The 19,750-nt window shown below is 46.7% G+C and overlaps 1 protein-coding gene across 1 annotated transcript in view; it reads right to left on the bottom strand.

Annotated features, from left to right (window-relative positions):
• Ulk4 (unc-51 like kinase 4) overlaps nt 1-19,750 on the bottom strand; it is a 293,992-nt gene that overhangs the window by 61,597 nt on the left and 212,645 nt on the right. Inside the window, exon 35 of the mRNA XM_052186951.1 lies at nt 13,234-13,419. Coding sequence (XP_052042911.1) covers nt 13,234-13,419 — 186 coding nt within the window. The remainder of the gene's footprint in view (nt 1-13,233; nt 13,420-19,750) is intronic.

Here is a 19,750-nt window from a genome sequence, read left to right as displayed (position 1 = left end):
AGGACAGCAGGTCTGCTGCCTCGGTTAAAAGTTGGGGGGAGGGCCTCTCCTGGCCTGTCAGGCGATAGAACATCAACTGCAAAAGCCACAGGCCTGGCATATGAGCCTGCAGAAGGGCAAGCAGTGCTGACCACAGCATGTAAAGCGGATAGACACACACACACACACACACACACACACACAGTCATATTCACACACACTCACACGTGTACACACGAACACAAACACTCATGTATACACTCACACACTCACATACTTTGGGTTCAAAGCCTGGCTTTAGAGCATGCCTCTCTGGCCTCCTGCACACACACACCTCTGAAGTATAAAATGGAACTGGCTGCATCTTCCCACTCAGGGTTTCTCTGGGGCTTGCACCCCATTGGCTTGGCTCCACAGCCAGCGTGGCTGCAGCTCTACACACTGCCGTGCACAGCATCGTCAAGGCCGTCATGGTAAGGAACACTGGCACTGCACCCCAGCTCAGCAGAGCTCGGTCACTCCCAGCAGAGGAGGCCCTGGTGCAGCCGCCGACCCTTCTCCAGCCTTTGAAGTGGTAATGGACTCCATCGGCCTGTGCTCCACGGAGCAGTGGACTCCGCCCCCAAGCTGCCATCCTTGGGATGCAGCAGGGCCACGGATGAGATACAATGCCAGAGGCTCCAGCTCTCTGTGGCCATGCAATTAAGCCTAACAAGGCACAAGGTGCTCCCCAGGGGGCCCACAGAGATGCCCACGGTAATTGGTAAGAGGCTTCTGGTTCCCCAGCTACTAGGGATTATCTACTGGCAGCAGGGAAGGGCTGCGGAAGGGTCAGGACCTTGAGGGAGGCCAGATGGGGTCACCTGTGCTTATGCATAAGTCATGAGCTGGTTGAGGGCACTGAGCTCTCCTGAGCAAGGCACAGTGCGACGATGACATCCCTGGTTTGGAGAAGGTGACAGCCTCCTCTGGGCTGTGAAGCACCTGCTGGCCCATGCTTCTCCACATCGCTCTATGGCAGCACAGGGCACATATGATAATGTGCATCTCATGGTACGTTTAGCTCCCCTGTCACTGAACCCTGGGCAGAGGAGGTGTATGCAGACAGAACTGGCCCTTTGCTGAGAGCGCCAATGGACAGAAGCATGGGAACTCTGTGGGTCATGTGACTGCCATTTCACAGTTCATTGCTACCTGCGTACATGTGTCCGAGTCTCTGTCCTCGTGCATGACTGCCCAACTTCAAGCTCTGTGACAGATACTCTCATCATCCTGTCCTGCGACACTCAGAGGGGTGCACAAGGCACAGCACTCGGTCTTGAGATGGTCACTGGTACCCCAAAGATGCCCTGGGTGAGGGACAGGGCACCATCTGGGCTCTCCTCTCTACATCTGGAAGGACTGCTTGGGTTCAGTGGAGGTACTCCTCCTAGCCTCACGTCCCCCCTTCAGTCACCCCTGAACTGACCAAGGGCAATGACCACTTGCCCAGTGCGTGCATCAGCAGGCGCTCAGCATCCTCAGAACAGCTGAGGAACTCTGTGCTGGGGACCAGCGTGTCTCCCTGGCTTATTAATGTGCTCCTTTCCTGAGACTTCTCTAGCACTGCTCTGAGGTTTCCTATGTGTAGATTCGCTGCTGGACCAGCTAGGCTTTAGAGACAGGAGACCCTACCAGAAACAGCCATTTGAAAAGCGCTGCTGGTACTGGTGTTTAAACGGAGAGACAGCAGGCCTTCTAGAAATGAGTAGGCAGATGTCAACTTGTGTCCCGCCTTCCTCCCTGCTAGCAGTGGGTGCTGCATGGGAAGGACTGGATAGCCTGGGCTCCCTTCTGTCTTAGTCAGGGTTTCTATTCCTGCACAAACATTATGACCAAGAAGCAAGTTGGGGAGGAAAGGATTTATTCAGCTTACACTTCCACATTGCTGTTCATCACAAAAGGAAGTCAGGACTGGAACTCAAGCAGGTCAGGAAGCAGGAGCTGATGCAGAGGCCATGGAGGGATGTTTCTTACTGGCTTGCTTCCCCTGGCTTGCTCAGCCTGCTCTCTTATAGAACCCAAGAACACCAGCCCAAAGGTGGTACCACCCACAAGGGGCCCTCCCCACTTGATCCCTAATTGAGAAAATGCCCCACAGCTAGATCTCATGGAGGCACTTCCCCAACTGAAGCTCCTTTCTCTGTGACAACTCCAGCCTGTGTCAAGCTGGCACACAAACCCAGCCAGTGCACCTTCCTTTGGCATCTTCCCCACACCCCTCTGTAGTCGGACCTTCTCTGCGATGCTGAAAGGGCAGGTATGGCGGACACCAGGGGACCTTGCTGAAGTGCAGGGATGAGGCCTGAGGCCCAGCACTTCAAATAGGACCCTGGCAGCTGCACAGTCATGGGCCCTGGAGCAGTTCTGAAGAAGAAAGGCCTGGGGTCCTGCCAGTCAGCCACACCATAAACAATGCCAGAGGCAGGGCCACCCCGCATCTCCTGCACTCTGGCACCCGGATCTCTGGGCTCCTTGTGCTGAGTTATCAACAGGTACAAAGTCTGAGTTTTCCTATGGGAGCCAATGAGGGACATTTCATAACACCTCCTTTTAGAGAAAGAAGAAACTAAGATTTGACAAGATGTGGCAGCCTCCATAGTCTAGAATTTTGATCAAAACTCAATGAAGCAAATTTAAAATCTCCTTCCTGTATCTGAGACGCATCTTATATCCTGATGTGTTCTACAGTGAGACGGCAGAAAGTCCTGTAGGTCTGGAAAATAAGACAGCTGAAGTTTCTCTTGCAACTACAAAATTTGTCTATAGGAACAGGGGCTGAGGAGCTGGCTCAGGGGTAGAAGGCTGACTGCACACGGCATTCCCCAGTACAGATGCTGGAACGGCAGTGTGTGCCCATAACCTCAGTGCTGGTGCTGGGCTAGAGGATGGGGGTGACGGGAAATGGTGAGCTCCAGGTTCAGCGAGAAACTGTCTCAAGAGAGCAAGAGTAACACCCTCGGCATCAATTTCCAACCTCCATACAGGCATGCAGGCCTCCTCCCCAGTGCACATACAAAGGAAGTTCATTTTTACCTACGCCAACAGAAAGACAACTGAATTGTATGGCTATGTCAAATAAGCTAAAAACATCACTAAATTAAGGCTGAACTTCCCAGTTAAAGATGTAATCACCTCCCAGTAACCCTGTTGCAAGGCAAGTTTCTTGGGAGCCACGGGAAGGTGTCCTGTGCACTATCCACTCGGCACACTGTACATGCATAGCCTGCATCCAGAGAAAAGCCAGCGCGCTGGACACTACACGGCTCCACAGTCACAGAGGCTGGGAAGAACCAGCAGATTCCTCACATTTCAGCGTGACCAGCCTCAGGGACATGGAGGAGTCTCGGCCACATGGCAGCACCAGTTTGCACACAGGAACACTTCACTCTTCACACACACACACACACACACACACACAGACACACAGACACACACACAAACACACAGACACAGACACACACACACACACACACAGACACACACAGACACACACACACACACACACACACAAACACACACACACAAACACACACACACACACACCCCAAGGTTCACTCAGCAAGGGGAGCAAAGACTGATGAATTCACAGCAACCTCAACAGAGGGGTGACGTCTGGGTTCAGTGTGGGCTGGCGTAGTCATTTGTTTGTTTATTATAGTATTGGAAATGCAAGGTATTTTTTCCAAGAAATCGCATGCTTCGAGGAGCAGAACAAAATGGTCATACGGGGTCTGGAGAGACTACTCAAGAGTTAAAGGGCATGGCTGTTCTTGCAGAAGACCTGGGAGTTCAGTCCCCTGCATCCATATGGTAGCTCAAAACCATCTGTAACTCCAGCTCCAGGAGACCTGACACTCTCTTCTGGCAACTCCATAGCAATGCATAAACAAGGTGCACAGAAATACATGCAGAAAAACACTCACACACATGAATGAACACACATGAAACAAAAGCAATTTAAAACGGGCACATACATTGTTCTTAAGATCTTTGGACCTTTCCCTGCTGTATCACCCATACATGGGCAGTGGCATATTCCAAGCTCCTGGCCAGCCACCCAAACACATGGAAGCAGCCCATACTCCACGGTGTAGCTGCTATGCGGTGTAGCAGGCCAGCTATGTAGGAATTGCATTTTGGACCTAAGACAGTTTCAACTTTCTGTGTCTTTATGGGATGCAACATCATCAGAAGCTGAGGACAGTCCAGTGTTGTACATCTCTGGAAAATATGAATGAATCTCCCTTCGCCCCCACCCGTGTGTGTGTGTGTGTGTGTGTGTGTGTGTGTGTGTGTGTGTGTGTGTCATAGGTTTATACTGTATGTACATCAATAGTTATACTTAGTGAGTGAACAACTCACATGCTGGGTATTTTCAGGCCAGCTGACTGTTGGATACCAGCATACCTGTCTTTAGAATACTCAGGCTCACTGTGACCATTATCATATGGTAAGTAAACAGATGCATTTATGCTTATATAATATGCAAATTAACCTACATGGGGAATGTGGGGAGATTCTTGCATGCCGCGGTGTTTAGTTCTGCCCTTTTTCACACTACAGGGTGGGTATTTAATTCTGCTGGGTCACCAGACCTGTGGTGAACATACTGTTCCCATGAGGGGTATCAGACTGTCTGAATCTACATGGCAAAACTCTCTGAACTTCTCACCCTTTTTTTTGGCATTTATTTATTGTGCACGTGTGTGCTTACAAGCCACGGTATGTATGCGAGCATCTGAGGACAGCTTTAGGGAGCTGGTCTCTCTCACCATGTGGGTTCCAGGATTGAAGTCAGGTCTTTCTGTTTGGTGGCAAGTGCCTTTAGCAACTGAGCCCAATTACCAACCTGTCTTGTTCCTTAGATTATCTCAAGCTGGGTCTGGACTTTCCTACAAGTCCTGCCATATATTCAGCTTGGTCACGGCTGTAACTGAAGATAAAAGTGGGGACTGGTTGCCTGGTGAACCAGTTAGTGCTTTGGGAGAGCTGGCTTTGATTTCATAAGGACGCCTTCATACCATGAGCCTGCTGAAGGCCAGGCAACTGTGCCCTACAGTGAGCGGGTGAGGCAGCCCCGTGGAGCATAGACTTGCCCTTTTACAGGTATGGTGATTCTGGGAGCCTGGAAGCCAGGCCCAGGGCTCAGTGACTCTTGTGTTCACCTGCAGGGACCGTGGGGCTGCTGGGGTGGGGAGCAAGCAGCTCTCATGGAGGGCTGGGTCCACGCTGTGCTTCCACTGAGCCCTGCTGTCCTGAGGCCCGGCTTCTTTTGAAAACTGTTATTACTATGCACATGTATAACACATGTATGCTTCTGAGCACATGTGCCAGGGTACACGTGTGGAGGTTAGCGGACAACATTATGGAATACATCTTTCCATTTTTCCATGGGTCCAAGGACCAAACTCAGACTGCCGGGCGTGCACAGCAGGCACTTTAGCTGCGGAGCATCCCAGTGGTCCAGGGCTCATACTCCTCAGAAGCTTCATGGGGCACCTGCTTCCTGCCTGTGGTGGGCAGTGGTGGGCTTTGGTGGGCTGGGATCCTCAATTCTGAACATGTTCTCAAGCCAATGCTGTCTACTAGAGACTTCTCAACCTGGTGCTTTCCTGTTGTCAGTGACACTTCACACTCTGACTCATTTTTATAGCTATATTAGTTTATTTGTGATGTGTGCTCATATGTATTTGGATATGTACATGCAGCTGTGTGTGTGTCTGTGTGTGCGCACATGTGCAGACACTAAGGGCCTGAGCCCACAGGACTGCTCTCTTTACCCCCTCACCCCCGACACCCCTGACACCCCCGACACCCCCATTCCCCTCATTTCCTTGCCAGGCTCCCACGTTAGCTAAGCTCTTTTCTCTTTTTCTTTTTGGTGTTTCAATTTGTTAAAAACCAAAAACAAACAAGCCAAGAATCCCACGTCATTAAACTTAACATCTTAAAGTGTACAACTTAATGCTGCTCAGGGAATCTACTGTCTCCACGGTCAATTCCAGAACACCTCATCAGCTCAGGAAGAAAGGCGAGGCGAGCCCACCAGCGGGCTGACACAGCGCTCACACAGCAGCTCCTGGTGGCTGGTTCCCTGCTGTGGCTTTATAGATTCTCCAGGCTATTATTCGCCCCACCCCCCCAGTCCCCACCCCCATCCTCCACCTTCCACGTGGCATCAGCTGGGCGGCTGGGCTTCTGTGTTTGACTTTAACTGACCACTCACTGAGTCCCAGATTCATCTATAAAGTTTTGCATGTCACTTTTCAATGGCCGACTGGTGAGCTGCTACATGGACATACCGTGTTGTATCTGCCCATTGGCTAACCGATTGTGCTGTGTGTCCTCTGGGTCCCTCAACAGTGCTTCTGGGCACTCAGTGCACAGAATGTCTGTTTATTACACAATGCGAGATGCTTCTATAAAAATTTAGAAAATTTTATTTTTCCATAAATCCAACTTTTCAGTAATCAGGTTAACATTACTCTCACACCTCTAAAGTGTATGACATTGGGATATTCTTCAGACCTGCCTAAGATGTCTTGGTGGAATGAACTGAGGAGATGCCCTGTGTTAACTGACAGTTGTCAGTAAATGTGACTGTCTTGCCAACATGCCGAGGGCGCATTTGTGGGCACTTTCTCTGGTGTCACAACAGGAGTCTTGCTCTTAAGAACACCTGAGAATATGCTTCCTTCGGTTACACACAGCAGTCAGGAGACAATACTTTTTATACTGGATTAAAAACTGCCCAGACTGTAAAGAGAATTAAAAAATCCATTTTGCCGCCTGCTCTGGAGTGGCGCCCTTAGAAAGGGATTGTCTCCATTACATTTTCATCAGAGACCAGCAAGGAGAAGTGCAGCCTGTTGTTACAGTGCCTGGGAGGTAATGACTTCCAGGTTGCTAAGCAACGCCACAATGTTAAAGGCCTGAGTATCTGTGATCTCTAGAGACACTCAAATTTCATTAAGACCTGCCCATACCCATCGCACAAAAGGCCTGTTAGGAGTTCATAACCAGGCTTGGGTTCTGGACATAATAATGATTTTTTTTAAGTGGCATCAAAACTTCTGTGGTACTTAAAAATCACATATTCTAGAGCTGCAATTAATGCAATCTATGTTTCTAGCTCCTGTTCCTAGAGAGACAGCAAGTGCTACTGGTTTAGCATAAATAAAAGTAGTTAGTGTCCTGAACAAAAGCCTGTGCTGAGTGGCACTTTGAGAGCAGGGGATGAATAACACAGAGCGAGAGGCCCAGGTGATGTGGGGCGGGGCCAGCCGACTACCTCAGAAAGGAGTGGAGAGCAGCCGGCCTTCAGCTGGGATAGAAGCCAGGGGCACAATCTTGGCACACTCTGGAAATGGGCCCTTTAGGAAGACATTGGAGGGCGCTAATTCCCAAGGCAGGAAAGCGTCAGTGGGATCCTAAAAGTGACTTCAAGAGTGTTATCCTAGGATGCTGGGCCCGGATGTCTGACTTGACCTATGTTTAGCCCAAGTCCTTCAACTATGAGTCATGAGAGCACATGGAGCTGTGGAACTGTAAGTCAGAGGTCAGAGGGAAGCTGGCGAATAACAGGCTTCTGGAGGCTTTGATGCCAGGTTGACTCAAATCCCGTACTGTGCTGTGCCGGAGTGCAGGTGGGAGTGGGAGGGGCCTCCCCAGGGAAGAACATGCCAACTGGCTGTCCCATGCCAGAAAACATGCGTGCAGGTAACATGATATGGACTCAACAGGTTATGTTTGGGAATATATATTTACTACAAAGATGTGTATGCAAGCAATAACAGTAAGAAAGAGGCCAAGAATTTGGGGGAGAGTATGGAGGGGTACATGTGGGGACTCAGGGGGAAGAAAGGGAGAAGTGTTATAATTGTCAAGTGTCAAATTATCACAATCTCAAAAAAAAACAAAACAAAACAAACCACGCAGTGCCTCAGGAATGGGGATGGTTGCACAACTGTCTGTGGTGTACCACTAACGTTGCTGAAGCCTTGGCTGTGCAATGTGCAGTGTGCTGTGTGCAGTGTACAGTGTGCCATGTACAGTGTGTGTACAGTGTGCAGTGTGTAGTATGTGTGCAGTGTGTGTGCAGCGTGCAGTGTATAGTGTGCCATGTACAGCGTGTATGCAGTGTGCAGTGTGCAGAGTGTAGTATGTGTGCAGTGTGCAGTGTATAGTGTGCCATGTACAGCGTGTATGCAGTGTGCCATGTGCAGTATGCAGTGTTTAGTGTGTGCAGCGTGCAGCATGCAGTGTATAGTGTACAGCAGTGTGCCATGTGCAGTGTGTATGCAACATGTAGCATGCTGTGTGCAGTGTGCAATGTGTGTGCAGTATGCAGTGTGCACACTGTCTCATCACACAGCTCCGTGTGCTGCATGGAGCTTCTGAGATCAGCCATGGCAAACACAGACTCTGCTTGTCAGGATTAAATTGGTCCATCCACAGAATGTATTACGTTAGAATATTTGCCTTTTAAAATTGCTGTTTGAGCTTCAAACACAATTCGTTAATGAATTCTAGCTTAAGATTAGGACAGAATTTCTGAAATGATGCTAAACACATATCTGCTATGTAATGTATATCCAAAGAGGGTGCTCAGATCCGCAGTAACAAAACCAAGGTGCGGATGGAACCTGATGAATGTGGAAAATGCTCCTGGTCCTGCAGTTGCATCCAGCTGAGATTTAACTCCTCAGGCAATGCCCATGCATCTCATTGGTATGCAAATACACTGCTGTCTTTAATAAGTGGTTAAGATTATAGGTATGCCAGAGAACTGTCTTTAAATAAAATTCCTTGTGCTCTATTACCAAGTAAATGTTTTCTGTTCCTATTTATACCCATATACCCAGGGCTGCATAGAAATTTCTCACATGTAAAGGAGTCATCACATTAGGTTTACAAATACTCGCACATGCAGACATACACACATGGTCTCCAGGACATGTTCTTCTGTGATAATTAAGAATTCTAGGTAAGATAGTTCCTTTCTCTTGTTTGTTGGAAAAATATATGGAACTCATTGAGGGGAGTTTCCCAAGGTAACCTACAGACTATGGCAGTCCCAGGCAGGAAGCTCCACCCAGCACAGCCATAACCAGGCACCCCCCACCCCCCACCCCCACCCCCGAGCTCCCCGGAGACTTTCTGGGGCCTTCTACCAGAACTGCAGGAGAAGCTCCACGCCTCCTACAACACTCACATTTATTATGTAGTAGCTGGGGTAAGTATGTTCTTTTAACAATTTCCTGAACTCATACTCACCCACCCCTAGTGCTGCACACAATTAATCCTAGCACTTGGAAGGCAGACAGAGATGGTGGCTCTCTGTAAGTTCAAGGCCAGCCTGGTCTAAAGAACAGCTAGGACTAGATCAACCCTGTCTCGAAAGAAAGAAAGAAAGAAAGAAAGAAAGAAAGAAAGAAAGAAAGAAAGAAAGAAAGAAAGAGAGCTGGAGAGATGGCTCAGAGGTTAAGAGCAGTCAGTGCTCTTCCAAAGGTCCTGAGTTCAAATCCCAGCAACCACGTGGTGGCTCACAACCATCTGTAACGAGATCTGACACCCTCTTCTGGAGTGTCTCAAGACAGCTACAGTGTACTTACATATAATAAATAAATAAATCTTTGAAAGAAAGAAAGAAAGAAAGAAAGAAAGAAAGAAAGAAAGAAAGAAAGAAAGGCAGAGAGAGAAAGAAGAACCAAAAAAAAAAAACATCTTGAAAGGGACCTCCTGAGGTATATTTTTATATCAAGAATATTTCTTTATTTTTGTGATCAAAATCAGGTCCAGTCTGAGTTCTGCAACTCAATGTGACATCAAATAGAAGAAGAACAAGCAAGCAACGCCCAGCCCTGCAGTCACAGAACACCTACTGTGTTGTCTGCTTGACAGCGCTGGCCAGGGATGCTGTCATCTGCGACATCTGAGCCATATTCACGGCCGTCATGGGAGGCAAGGGGCCTGGACATGGCCACAGGGGCTCCGCACACAGGAAGTGCCATGTGGCCACGTGCCACTTACGTTCACAGAAGAATACCCGGTGACCAGTGTCAGAACTTAGACAGGAAATGACCAGTGGGCGCTTGCCACACCCTACTCAGCTCAGGGACTTGATCAGACTCAGGCAAGGAGGGGACAAAGGGAGGACAGAACACAGACAGAAAAGCTGTGATTGGGTGGGCAGCGCTCGGTCTGAGGGAAGGCACTCACTACACAGCAATGTTCATATGCATACTACTGGGGGGAGCGTCGGCAGTCTCCAAGGTCAGGCTGCCCTCAGTCACCCAGCCACCTGGGATTGCTCGTGTTTGTGCACACTGGTCAACCATTCCGAAACACTTAGACCCGAGGAAAGCGTCACCGCACCTCTAAGCCTGACCCAGAGGAAGGCTTTGCAGCTGCCATGGCTGAAGCCGTTAGTGTCCACGACAAGCCCATGCTCTTCACAAGGAGCACACTCACCCAGGGCTTCTTGCCCTGCTCCCCTGCAGGCGCAGGGCACAGAGAGACCTGTCAAGGGAAGGATGCTTGTGAGACATCCCAATCACATCTCCTTCAGTCAGCCATGACATGGCTACTGGGATTACCCACTGTCTACCTGACACCTTCACTGCCCCTGACACAGGGGCCTGAAGATGATAGGTGTCACCTTCTCTTGGATGCCACCTGCTCTCCCATAGTAGTTGGCAGCTTTATTTCAGCCAATCTTAGGCCCCAGACAGTTCTGCAGTACTTTATAGGCAGTCACCATTACGAGTGTTGGAGTAAGCTAGCTTTAATTAGCAGATACGTAGGCTGGTCTACAATTCTCCTGGGAACACCATGAGTGACACGCAGGCTTGGGAGGGACTTGAAGATGCCCACCATGTTTTTATAGCAAAAACATGAAGTATGATTAAAAATCTCCCAACTTTCCCGTAAATGAAAACATGTAAGTAGATCTTCAAGTTCCAAGCTGTTCTCTGAACTCGCTAAAATATAGACAGATAAGAAAGAGGACCTGGGAGACTTGCTCAAGTCCATCAGCAGAACTGAACAGCCTGCTTCAGAAAGATCCTGTCCCAAGACTGAGACCCTAAACAGAAATGCCAGGGTATTCCTTCTGATGACCACATACCCCCCACCCTTAGCCTCCTAGATGATGGATAACACTGTATTCCAGTCATGACATGCCACAGGGACTTTTACATTTCAGGGCCACCTTCTCGGAATCCATCCAGGCTTCCAGCCCCAGGAGCCACAGGGCACACCAACACTCAGACATTAATAGCCATGTGCCCCTGGCCAGCATGTACACCAAATGGTTGTGTTTGAGGTACACCCTTGAGGGAAACTCTTCCCTCTGTAACTTCTTACAACTGAAAGAATTTGTGAATGTGTTGAGCCTCCTAACTCCATCAGCAACACTGGCCAGTCCCTCTGTGGAACCTGACTCCTCTGGTCCAGGGAGCTGACAGGCAGGTCACAGGGACACAGGAGATCTTGGGCAGTTTTTCATGTTCCTGTGGGACCTCACCATGCTTCTGACCTGAGCTGGGGACAGTGGGGAAGGTGGGAACACAGACCTGGGACTAACCAGATGCTTGCTACAGCTGGCCTCGGGCTGACTGACATCTGGGAGGCAGGGAGAGGAGGAACCTGGAGGACTGAAGAGACTGAACAACTGTTGTTGACAAAGCTTCTGCATTTTTTGAGCATTTCTGATTTAGCCCAGAGAAGCTCTCTAAGTGCCCATTACAGGCCAAATCTAATGAGCAAGCTTCATCTAACAGTAAAGACTGATGGGACTCCAGGGAAGCTGCTACTCCCTGGGGGGGAAGGGGAGGCAGGAGACCTCAGACCCAACATTCACTTCCAAGCCTCAAACACCATGCAGACCTGGGCTTTGCAGCTCCACTCTCCCTGAGCCCTCTTCTGTGTCCCACTTGGCCCCCAGGCACCCCTGGCTTCACCTGGGACACCCTCTCTGGGCTCCCTGTGTGTGATGCCAGCTCATCCTCCTGTTCATGATTTAAATGTCACCTGCTGACTCATAGGTGCACCCTACAAGCTTAGCTGAGCCCCCAATGGCAGTGCTGACTACACTCTGACTTGTGACTGATGCAATGCAAGTATCTTATACGTGTCCACATCTCCCCAGGCATCAATCTGGAGGGCAGGAGGGCAGAGAATCCATGCCTTCCCATCACACTGTTTTAAGTTCAGCAGTGGAATGCTTCTTCCAGTGGGTGGTCGTGGTTCTCAACCCGTAGGCCTTGACCCCCACAGGGGGCGCGTACCAGATATTTGCATTATAGTTCATAACAAAATTAGGGTTGTAAAGTAGCAACAGAAATAATTTTATGGTTGGGGGTGACTACAACACAAGGAACCACTTAAGGGTCATAGTATCAGGAAGGTTGAGAACCACTGCTTTAAATAGACATAAGCCGAATACTTTTTAAAAAAAACAAGGAAAAAGAAATAAAAACAAATTAAACAGAAGGGAACATTTCCCCCTTAGCACACAATGTCAGGCAGAAGAGTTGACAGTTTTCAACTGCCACAAAATTAAAGTATAAGGCAGCACCACGCTTAACCCAAGCAATCAAAATTAGCATTCCAGCCATAGGTAGATGTCTGTCCTGAGCCTGGGGATGTGGTAGACTGGGAGGGACCATCCTTGCTTCTGGGGACTTGAAAATGTGGGAAGGCAACACCATGCAGGCCACACAGCATGACAGTACCCAGCCTGTGCTTTTTAAAAACATGGTGAAAAGAACAGCGTGAGTCCATCTCAGATTAAAACAGAACACGCCGGAGGTATCCTAGACCAGACCGAAAGCCACTTAAGTCACAAGCCACTTAAGTCACAAACTGGAGCAGGGCAGGAGCAGAATAGGTATGGCAGAGGTGTCAAAGAACCACACCAGTGTTAAATTACTAATTAGGACACTAGGGTCAGAGAACCACTCTCTCTCTGCCCCTCTCTCTGCCCTCTCTCCCTTTCTTTCTTTTTTAAAGAATGATGTCTTGCATTTCTCATATGATTTAGAAAGACAACGTAACACATATAAAGTATGACCAATGTCAACATACAGAATATGACCAATGTCGGCCACGTATGACTGCACACAGAGGCAGCTGGGGCCCATGCCACGCATGAAGCAAGGCCCCTGCCCAGTGTGGGTGCCGTGAGGGCTGTGGCCCGGGCTGACTCACCATCCTCTTGAGGATCCTCAGCAGAAGCTTCTGGTCCTTCGGGTCCTCCTTGGTCATCAGGAGGTCGGCAAAGGTCACCAGGTTCTCTGGGGACAAGCTCTCGGGGTTCTCTCCTCCATACAGCTGCACCAGGATGGACAGACACTTGGATGAAGCCTCGGAGATCTCAGGGTCCTCACTGGGAAGCTGCAAGTGGGCGAGAAGGCTGTATAAGTTCTACTGGTGTGACGTGTGGCTGGAGTCCAGCCCAGACTGGCTTCACAATGAAACATGGGAGCGAGAAGGTGACAGACACTCTGGTAGCTGCATCACTCTGGTGGCTTTAGTGAAGGCTGTTCACACCGAATCCAGGCGCCTGTACTCTTTCCTAAAACCCTCGGAAAAGAGTGGCCCACAGCCAGCAGCGATTGGGAAAGCTCTTATGTGTGCTGACACACACGTGCTAATACTGTATACACAGTGGGCTGCACCAGCTGGGCATCAGCTGCCTCTGCTTTCTGAGCCCCCCCCACACACACTCTCTGTTTTCTTTCATGAGACAGGGTCTCACTGTTTAGTCCAGGCTGGCCTCGGCTTCCTATCCAGTGGGGTCCCAGATGTGTAGTAGCCCAGGCTGGCCTGGGCCTCCTTTATGCTGGGTCACAGATGTGACCCTGTATACCTTTTTAGGCACATGCGTACTGGGAACGTGTTTAGGAAACCTCTGCTACATAAAACCAGCTAAGGCTGGTTATCCTAAGGTGTTTTTAAAGCTTCATGATCAGGGTTCTTGGCTTATTTCCTTCTTCGCAAGATCACTGTGGTATAGAGGAGCTACTGGCTTTTGTGGAGTAATTCCTGCTACTTAGCTGATCTTGCTTTCTACTGCTGAGGACTATTCCATGGAGCAGGTACACCAGTGTTTATGCACCCATTAAAGAAGATGTGCTCTGTTTCCTACTTGAAGCTATAAAGTTCCTGCAAAGACCTATACAGGTTCTAAAAATAAACAAACAGCAGTGTCTACTCTCTGGGGAGCGCAGAGCTGCCAGGCTGGGCCAGGGGGACCCAGGGCTATCTTTAAGGAAACCATATAAGCATCCCCCAACAGTAGTGATGTGTCTTCCCTTGGCATAGTCCTAGCTCTGACATATGTGGTATGGTCCAGCCTCATTTCATTCACCTCAGAGTTCCTTAATCGTCCCCAGGGCAGCAGCCCCTGGTGTCTCTATTTTCCAAGTATGGCCTTTATGTAGGAAAATGCTCTTTTTGTCAACTTCACAAAATCTTTGGCATAAAAAAAATAATTCTGATGAAATCCAATGAATGGTTTTATATTCCTAGGAATGGTGCTGTGGTGTCAAATCTAAAACTTCTTGGCTACACCTTCAGTCCTGAAAGTTTTGTCCTATATTTTTTCTAAATTTATTATAGTTTTATATTTTATACTTAAATTTCACTTAATTTGGAGCTGACTTGTCTATAAAATGTGAGGCTTAGGAGGAGGATTTTGTCTCTTGTGGAGCCCTACCCACCCTGAATTTCCTGTTGCTCCAGCACTGTTCCTGAAAATGCCTTAGTTAACAATCATCAGGAAGGGCAAACAGTGCAGGCAGGCTGCCTGCCCACCAACCTCCTGCACTCTCTCAGCCTCCCCCTACCTTATCCCTCCTTCAGTGCCCCCCCTAGTTGCCATGCCCCAGTGTCCAACTGGGATGGAGCTTCCCACTCTCCACTAAAGACAACACAGACTTCATAGAGTCCAGGCCACACTGACCAGAAGACCAGAGAGGAAACAGAAACCAAGGGACAAAACACCCAACCAATAAGACAAACTCAGAAATTAGAACCTAGACCTATAATCACTCCAAAGCAGTGCCTAGAGGCCAGTGTAAGAACACACCACAGCCAATGCAATGTGTCACCCCAGAGCCCAGCCATCTTACCACAGCAAGCCCTGAACATTCCAACATAGCTGAAGCATAAGAAAAAGACCCTAAAGCCAACTTTATGAAGATGATAGAGAGCCTTAAAGAGGAAATGACCAAATCCCTTAGAGAAATCCAGGAAAATACAAATGAACATTCTGAGGAAACAAGAGAGACAAGTGAAACTGTTCCAGACCTGAAAATGGAAAATAGAAGCAATAAAGAAGTCACAAACTAGGGAGGCTGGAGATGAAAAACCCAGGTAAGACAACAGCAACTTCAGATACAACTGTCACTGATGGAATACAAAAGATGGAAGACAGAATCCCAGGTGTAAAAGGTATGATAAAAGAAACAGACACATCTGTCAAAGACAATGTTAAATATGAAAAGTTCCCGACACAAAACATCCAGGAAATTTGGCACACTATGAAAAGACCGACTCTAAGAATAATATGAGTAGAAGAAGGAAATTTCCAGCTCAAATATTTTCAACAAAATCATAAAAGAAAAATTAACTAACCTAAGAAGGAGATGCCTGTAAACATACGAGAAGCTTACAGAACACCAAACAGATTGGATCAGAAAAGAAAGCTCTCCTCTCTCCACATAATAATCAAAACTAAATATTCAACAAAGAAAGAATACTAAAAGCTTCAAGGGAAAAGGCCAAGTAACATATGACAGCAGACATATCAGAATTACACCCGACTTCTCAGTGGAAACTACAAAGCTGGAAGGACCTGAAAAGATGTCCTTCAGACTCTGAGACCACAGATGCCCTCCCAGACTACTGTACCAGACGACTGTACCGGACAACTGTACCAGACGACTGTACCGGACGACTGTACCAGACTACTGTACCAGACGACTTTCTGTGCTCAGCAATATTTCAATCACCATAGAAGGTGAAAACAAAAGTCAAATTTAAACACTATCTATTCCTAAATCTTCCCCTACAGAAGGTACTAGAAGGAAAACTACAACCCAAGGAGGTTAACTATACCCACGAAAACACAGGCAATAAACAGCAAAACTGAAAGAAGCACTCATGCACACAGGCACCCCCCACCCTCCAAATAACAGGAACTAACAATGATTGGTTACTGATATGTCTCCGTATCAGTGAACTCAATTCCCCAATAAAAAACAAACATACTAACAGAATGGATGTGAAAGCAGGGTCCATCCTTCTGCTACATACAAGAAACATACCTCAATGTCAAAGACAGACATTTCATCAGAATAAAGGGTTGGACAAAGATTTTTCAAGTAAGCAGACTTAAACAAGCTGGTATAGACATTGTTAACTTTTAACAAAATAGATTTCAAATCATAGTTAAGCAAAAGAGGCAGGGAAGGATACTTCATACTCATTAAAGGAAAAAACACAAGATAATCCTTCAATTCTTAATATCTATGCCTCTGAGACAAGGGTATCCATGTTTGTAAAAGAAACACTACTAAAGCTTAAATCACACATTTATTCTCATACATTGATAGTGAGAGACTTCAGTACCCTACTCTTACCAATTAACACATCATCCAGACAAAAACTAAACAGGAAAAAAATACTAGAGCTTAAGATATTAAGAACCAAATGGATCTATCAGAAATTAACACATTTCACCCAAACACAAAAGAATATACCTTCTTCTTAGTACCTCATGGAACATTCTCTAAACTGACCACATACTTGGTTACAAAGCAAGTCTTAATAGAATTGAAATAACCTCCTGTATTGTATTAGACCACCATGGATTAAAGCTGGATTTCAATGACAACAGAAACAACAGAAAGCCTACCAACTCATAGAAACTGAACAACTCTCTACTCAGTGACCACTGGGTCAAGGCAGAAATAAAGAAAGAAATGAAAGACTTTCTAGAGTTCAATGAAAATGAATGCACAGCATATTCAAACTTGTGGGACACAGGGAAAGCAGTGCTGAGAGGAGGGTTATAGCAGAAAGTGCCAGCATAAAGAAATTGGAGAGATCTCATACTAGTGACTTAACACCCAAAAGCTTTAGAACAAAAGGAAGCAAACACACCCAGGAGCAGACAGCGGAAATTAAACTGAGGGCTGAAATAAATAGAACAGAAACAAAGAGAACAGCACAAGGAATTGGTGGAATGAAGAGCTGGTTCTTTGAGAAAACCAACAAGATAGATAAACCCTTATCCAAACCACATAAAAAGCAGAAAACATCCAAATTAACAAAACCAAACACAGAAAAGTTGACACAATATTGGACATTGAAGAAATCCAAAGAATCATTAGTCTTCATTTTAAAACCTGTACTTCAAAATTGGAAAATCTAAAAGAAATAAGTAATTTTCTTGATAGATATACCACTTACCAAAGTTAAATCAAGATCAAACAATGTAAATAGGCCTATAACCTCAAAGGAGACAGAAGCAGGTATTAAAGGTCTCCCAACCACAACAATAGTCCTGGGTAGACAGACTCAATGCAGAATTCTACCAGACTTTCAAAAGGAACATTACAAAATTCATTTTATGAGGCCACAGTCACCCTGATACCCAAACTACATAAAAATTCAACAAAGAAAGACAATTACAGACCAATTTCCCTCATGAACATAGATGCAAAAATATTCAACAAAATACTTGCAAACTGAATCCAAGAACACATCAAAAAGATCATCCACCATGATCAAGCAGGCTTCATCCTAGAGACACGAGGATGGTTCGACGTGAAAATCAGTCGACATAGTCTTCCATATAACATACTAAAAGAAAGAAGCCTACACAATCATCTCCTTAGATGCTGAAGAAGCCTCTGACAAAACTCAACACCCCTTCATGTTAAACGTCTTGGAGAGATTAGGGAAACAAGGTACATACCTAAATACAATAAAGGCGATATACAACAAGCTGATAGCCAACATCGGTTTCCATGAAGGGAAACTTAAAGCAATTCCAGTGAAGTTGGCACCAAGACAAGGCTGTCCTCTCTTTACACATCTACTTAGTATAGTACTTGAAGTTCTAGCCAGAGCAATAAGACAACTGAAGGAGATCAAGGGGATACAAACTGGAAAGAAACATGCTGGGGCTGGGTTTCTCAGTGGTTAAGGGCACTGGCTGCTCTTCCTAAGATCCTGAGTTCAATTCCCAGTTCAATTACCACATGGTGGCTCACAACCATCTGTAGTGGGATCTGATGCCCTCTTCTGGCATGCAGGTGTACATGCAGATAGAGCACGCATACATTAAAAAAAGGGAAGAAAGATGCCAAAGTATCATTATTTGCAGATGATTTGATACAAGTTGACCCCAAAAATTCTACCAGGGAACTCCTATCGCTGATAAACACCTTTAGTGAAGTGGCTGGACAGAAAAAAAATGAAGAGAAAAAAATCAGTAACCCTCCTATATACAAATGGCAAATGAACTGAGAAAGAAATCAGGGAAAAAACACCTTTCACAATAACTTCAAATAATATAAAATATCTTGAGGTAACTCTAACCAAGCAAGTGAAAGACTTATATGACAAAAACTTCAAGTCTTTTAGAAAAGAAACTGAAGAAGATGCCAGATGATGGGAAGATTTCCCATGCTCATGGAATGATTGGTAAAATTAACATAGTGAAAAATGACCATTCTACCGAAAGCAATCTACAGATTCAATTCAAACCCATTAAAATTCCAACACAATTCTTTACAGGCCCTGAAAGAACAATACTTAAGACCCCAAAGAACTTAATGTGGAAAAACAAAAACCCCAGGACTGCTGAAACAATTCTCTACAATAAAAGAACATCTGGATGCATCACTATCCCTGACTTTAGGCTATACTCAGGAGCCACGGTAACAAAAACTGCATGGTATTGGCCTAAAATCTACAGACAGGTGGATTGGTGGGATAAAATCAAAGGCCCAGGTGTAAATCCATGCACCTATGGCCACCTGGTGTTTGATTAAGAAGCCTGAGAAACACAATGGAAAAAAAAGCATCTTCAACAAATGGTGCTGGTCTAACTGGACGTCGGCATGTACAAGAATGGAAATAGATCCACATCTATCACTCTGCTCAAAACTCAAGTCCAAGTGGACCAGAGACTTCCTTTTTTTATTTTTTATTTTTTGTATTTATTTTTTTCGAGACAGGGTTTCTCTGTGTAGCCCTGGCTGTCCTGGAACTCACTCTGTAGCCCAGCTTGGCCTGGCCTTGAACTCAGAAATCCTCCTGCCTCCGCCTCCCAGAGTGCTGGGATTATAGGCATGCACCACCATTGCCTGGCTTTATTTGTTTTTGTTTTTTGTTTGTTTGTTTGGTTGGTTGGTTGGTTGGTTGGTTGGCTAGTCCTTGTCTCACCTCTGATTCTGTAAGTGGTCTAAGAATTTTCCTATTATTTGGAATAAAGAAAAAAACCCAGCCGGTGGTGGTGTACTCCTGTAATCCCAGCACTCTGGGAGGCAGAGGCAGGTGGATTTCTGAGTCCGAGGCCAGCCTAGTCTACAGAATGAGTTCCAGGACAGCCAGGGCTATACAGACAAACCCTGTCTTGAAAACCAAACCAAAACAAAAACAAAAACAATGGTGTCCTGAAACTTGCAAGCAAATGGATGAAACTAGAAAA

Source organism: Apodemus sylvaticus, chromosome 7, assembly GCF_947179515.1.
Source record: "Apodemus sylvaticus chromosome 7, mApoSyl1.1, whole genome shotgun sequence".
Taxonomy (NCBI): Eukaryota; Metazoa; Chordata; class Mammalia; order Rodentia; family Muridae; genus Apodemus; species Apodemus sylvaticus.
The sequence above is the reverse complement of the archived record's forward strand: the minus strand, read 5'-3'. Positions and strand labels throughout refer to the sequence as shown.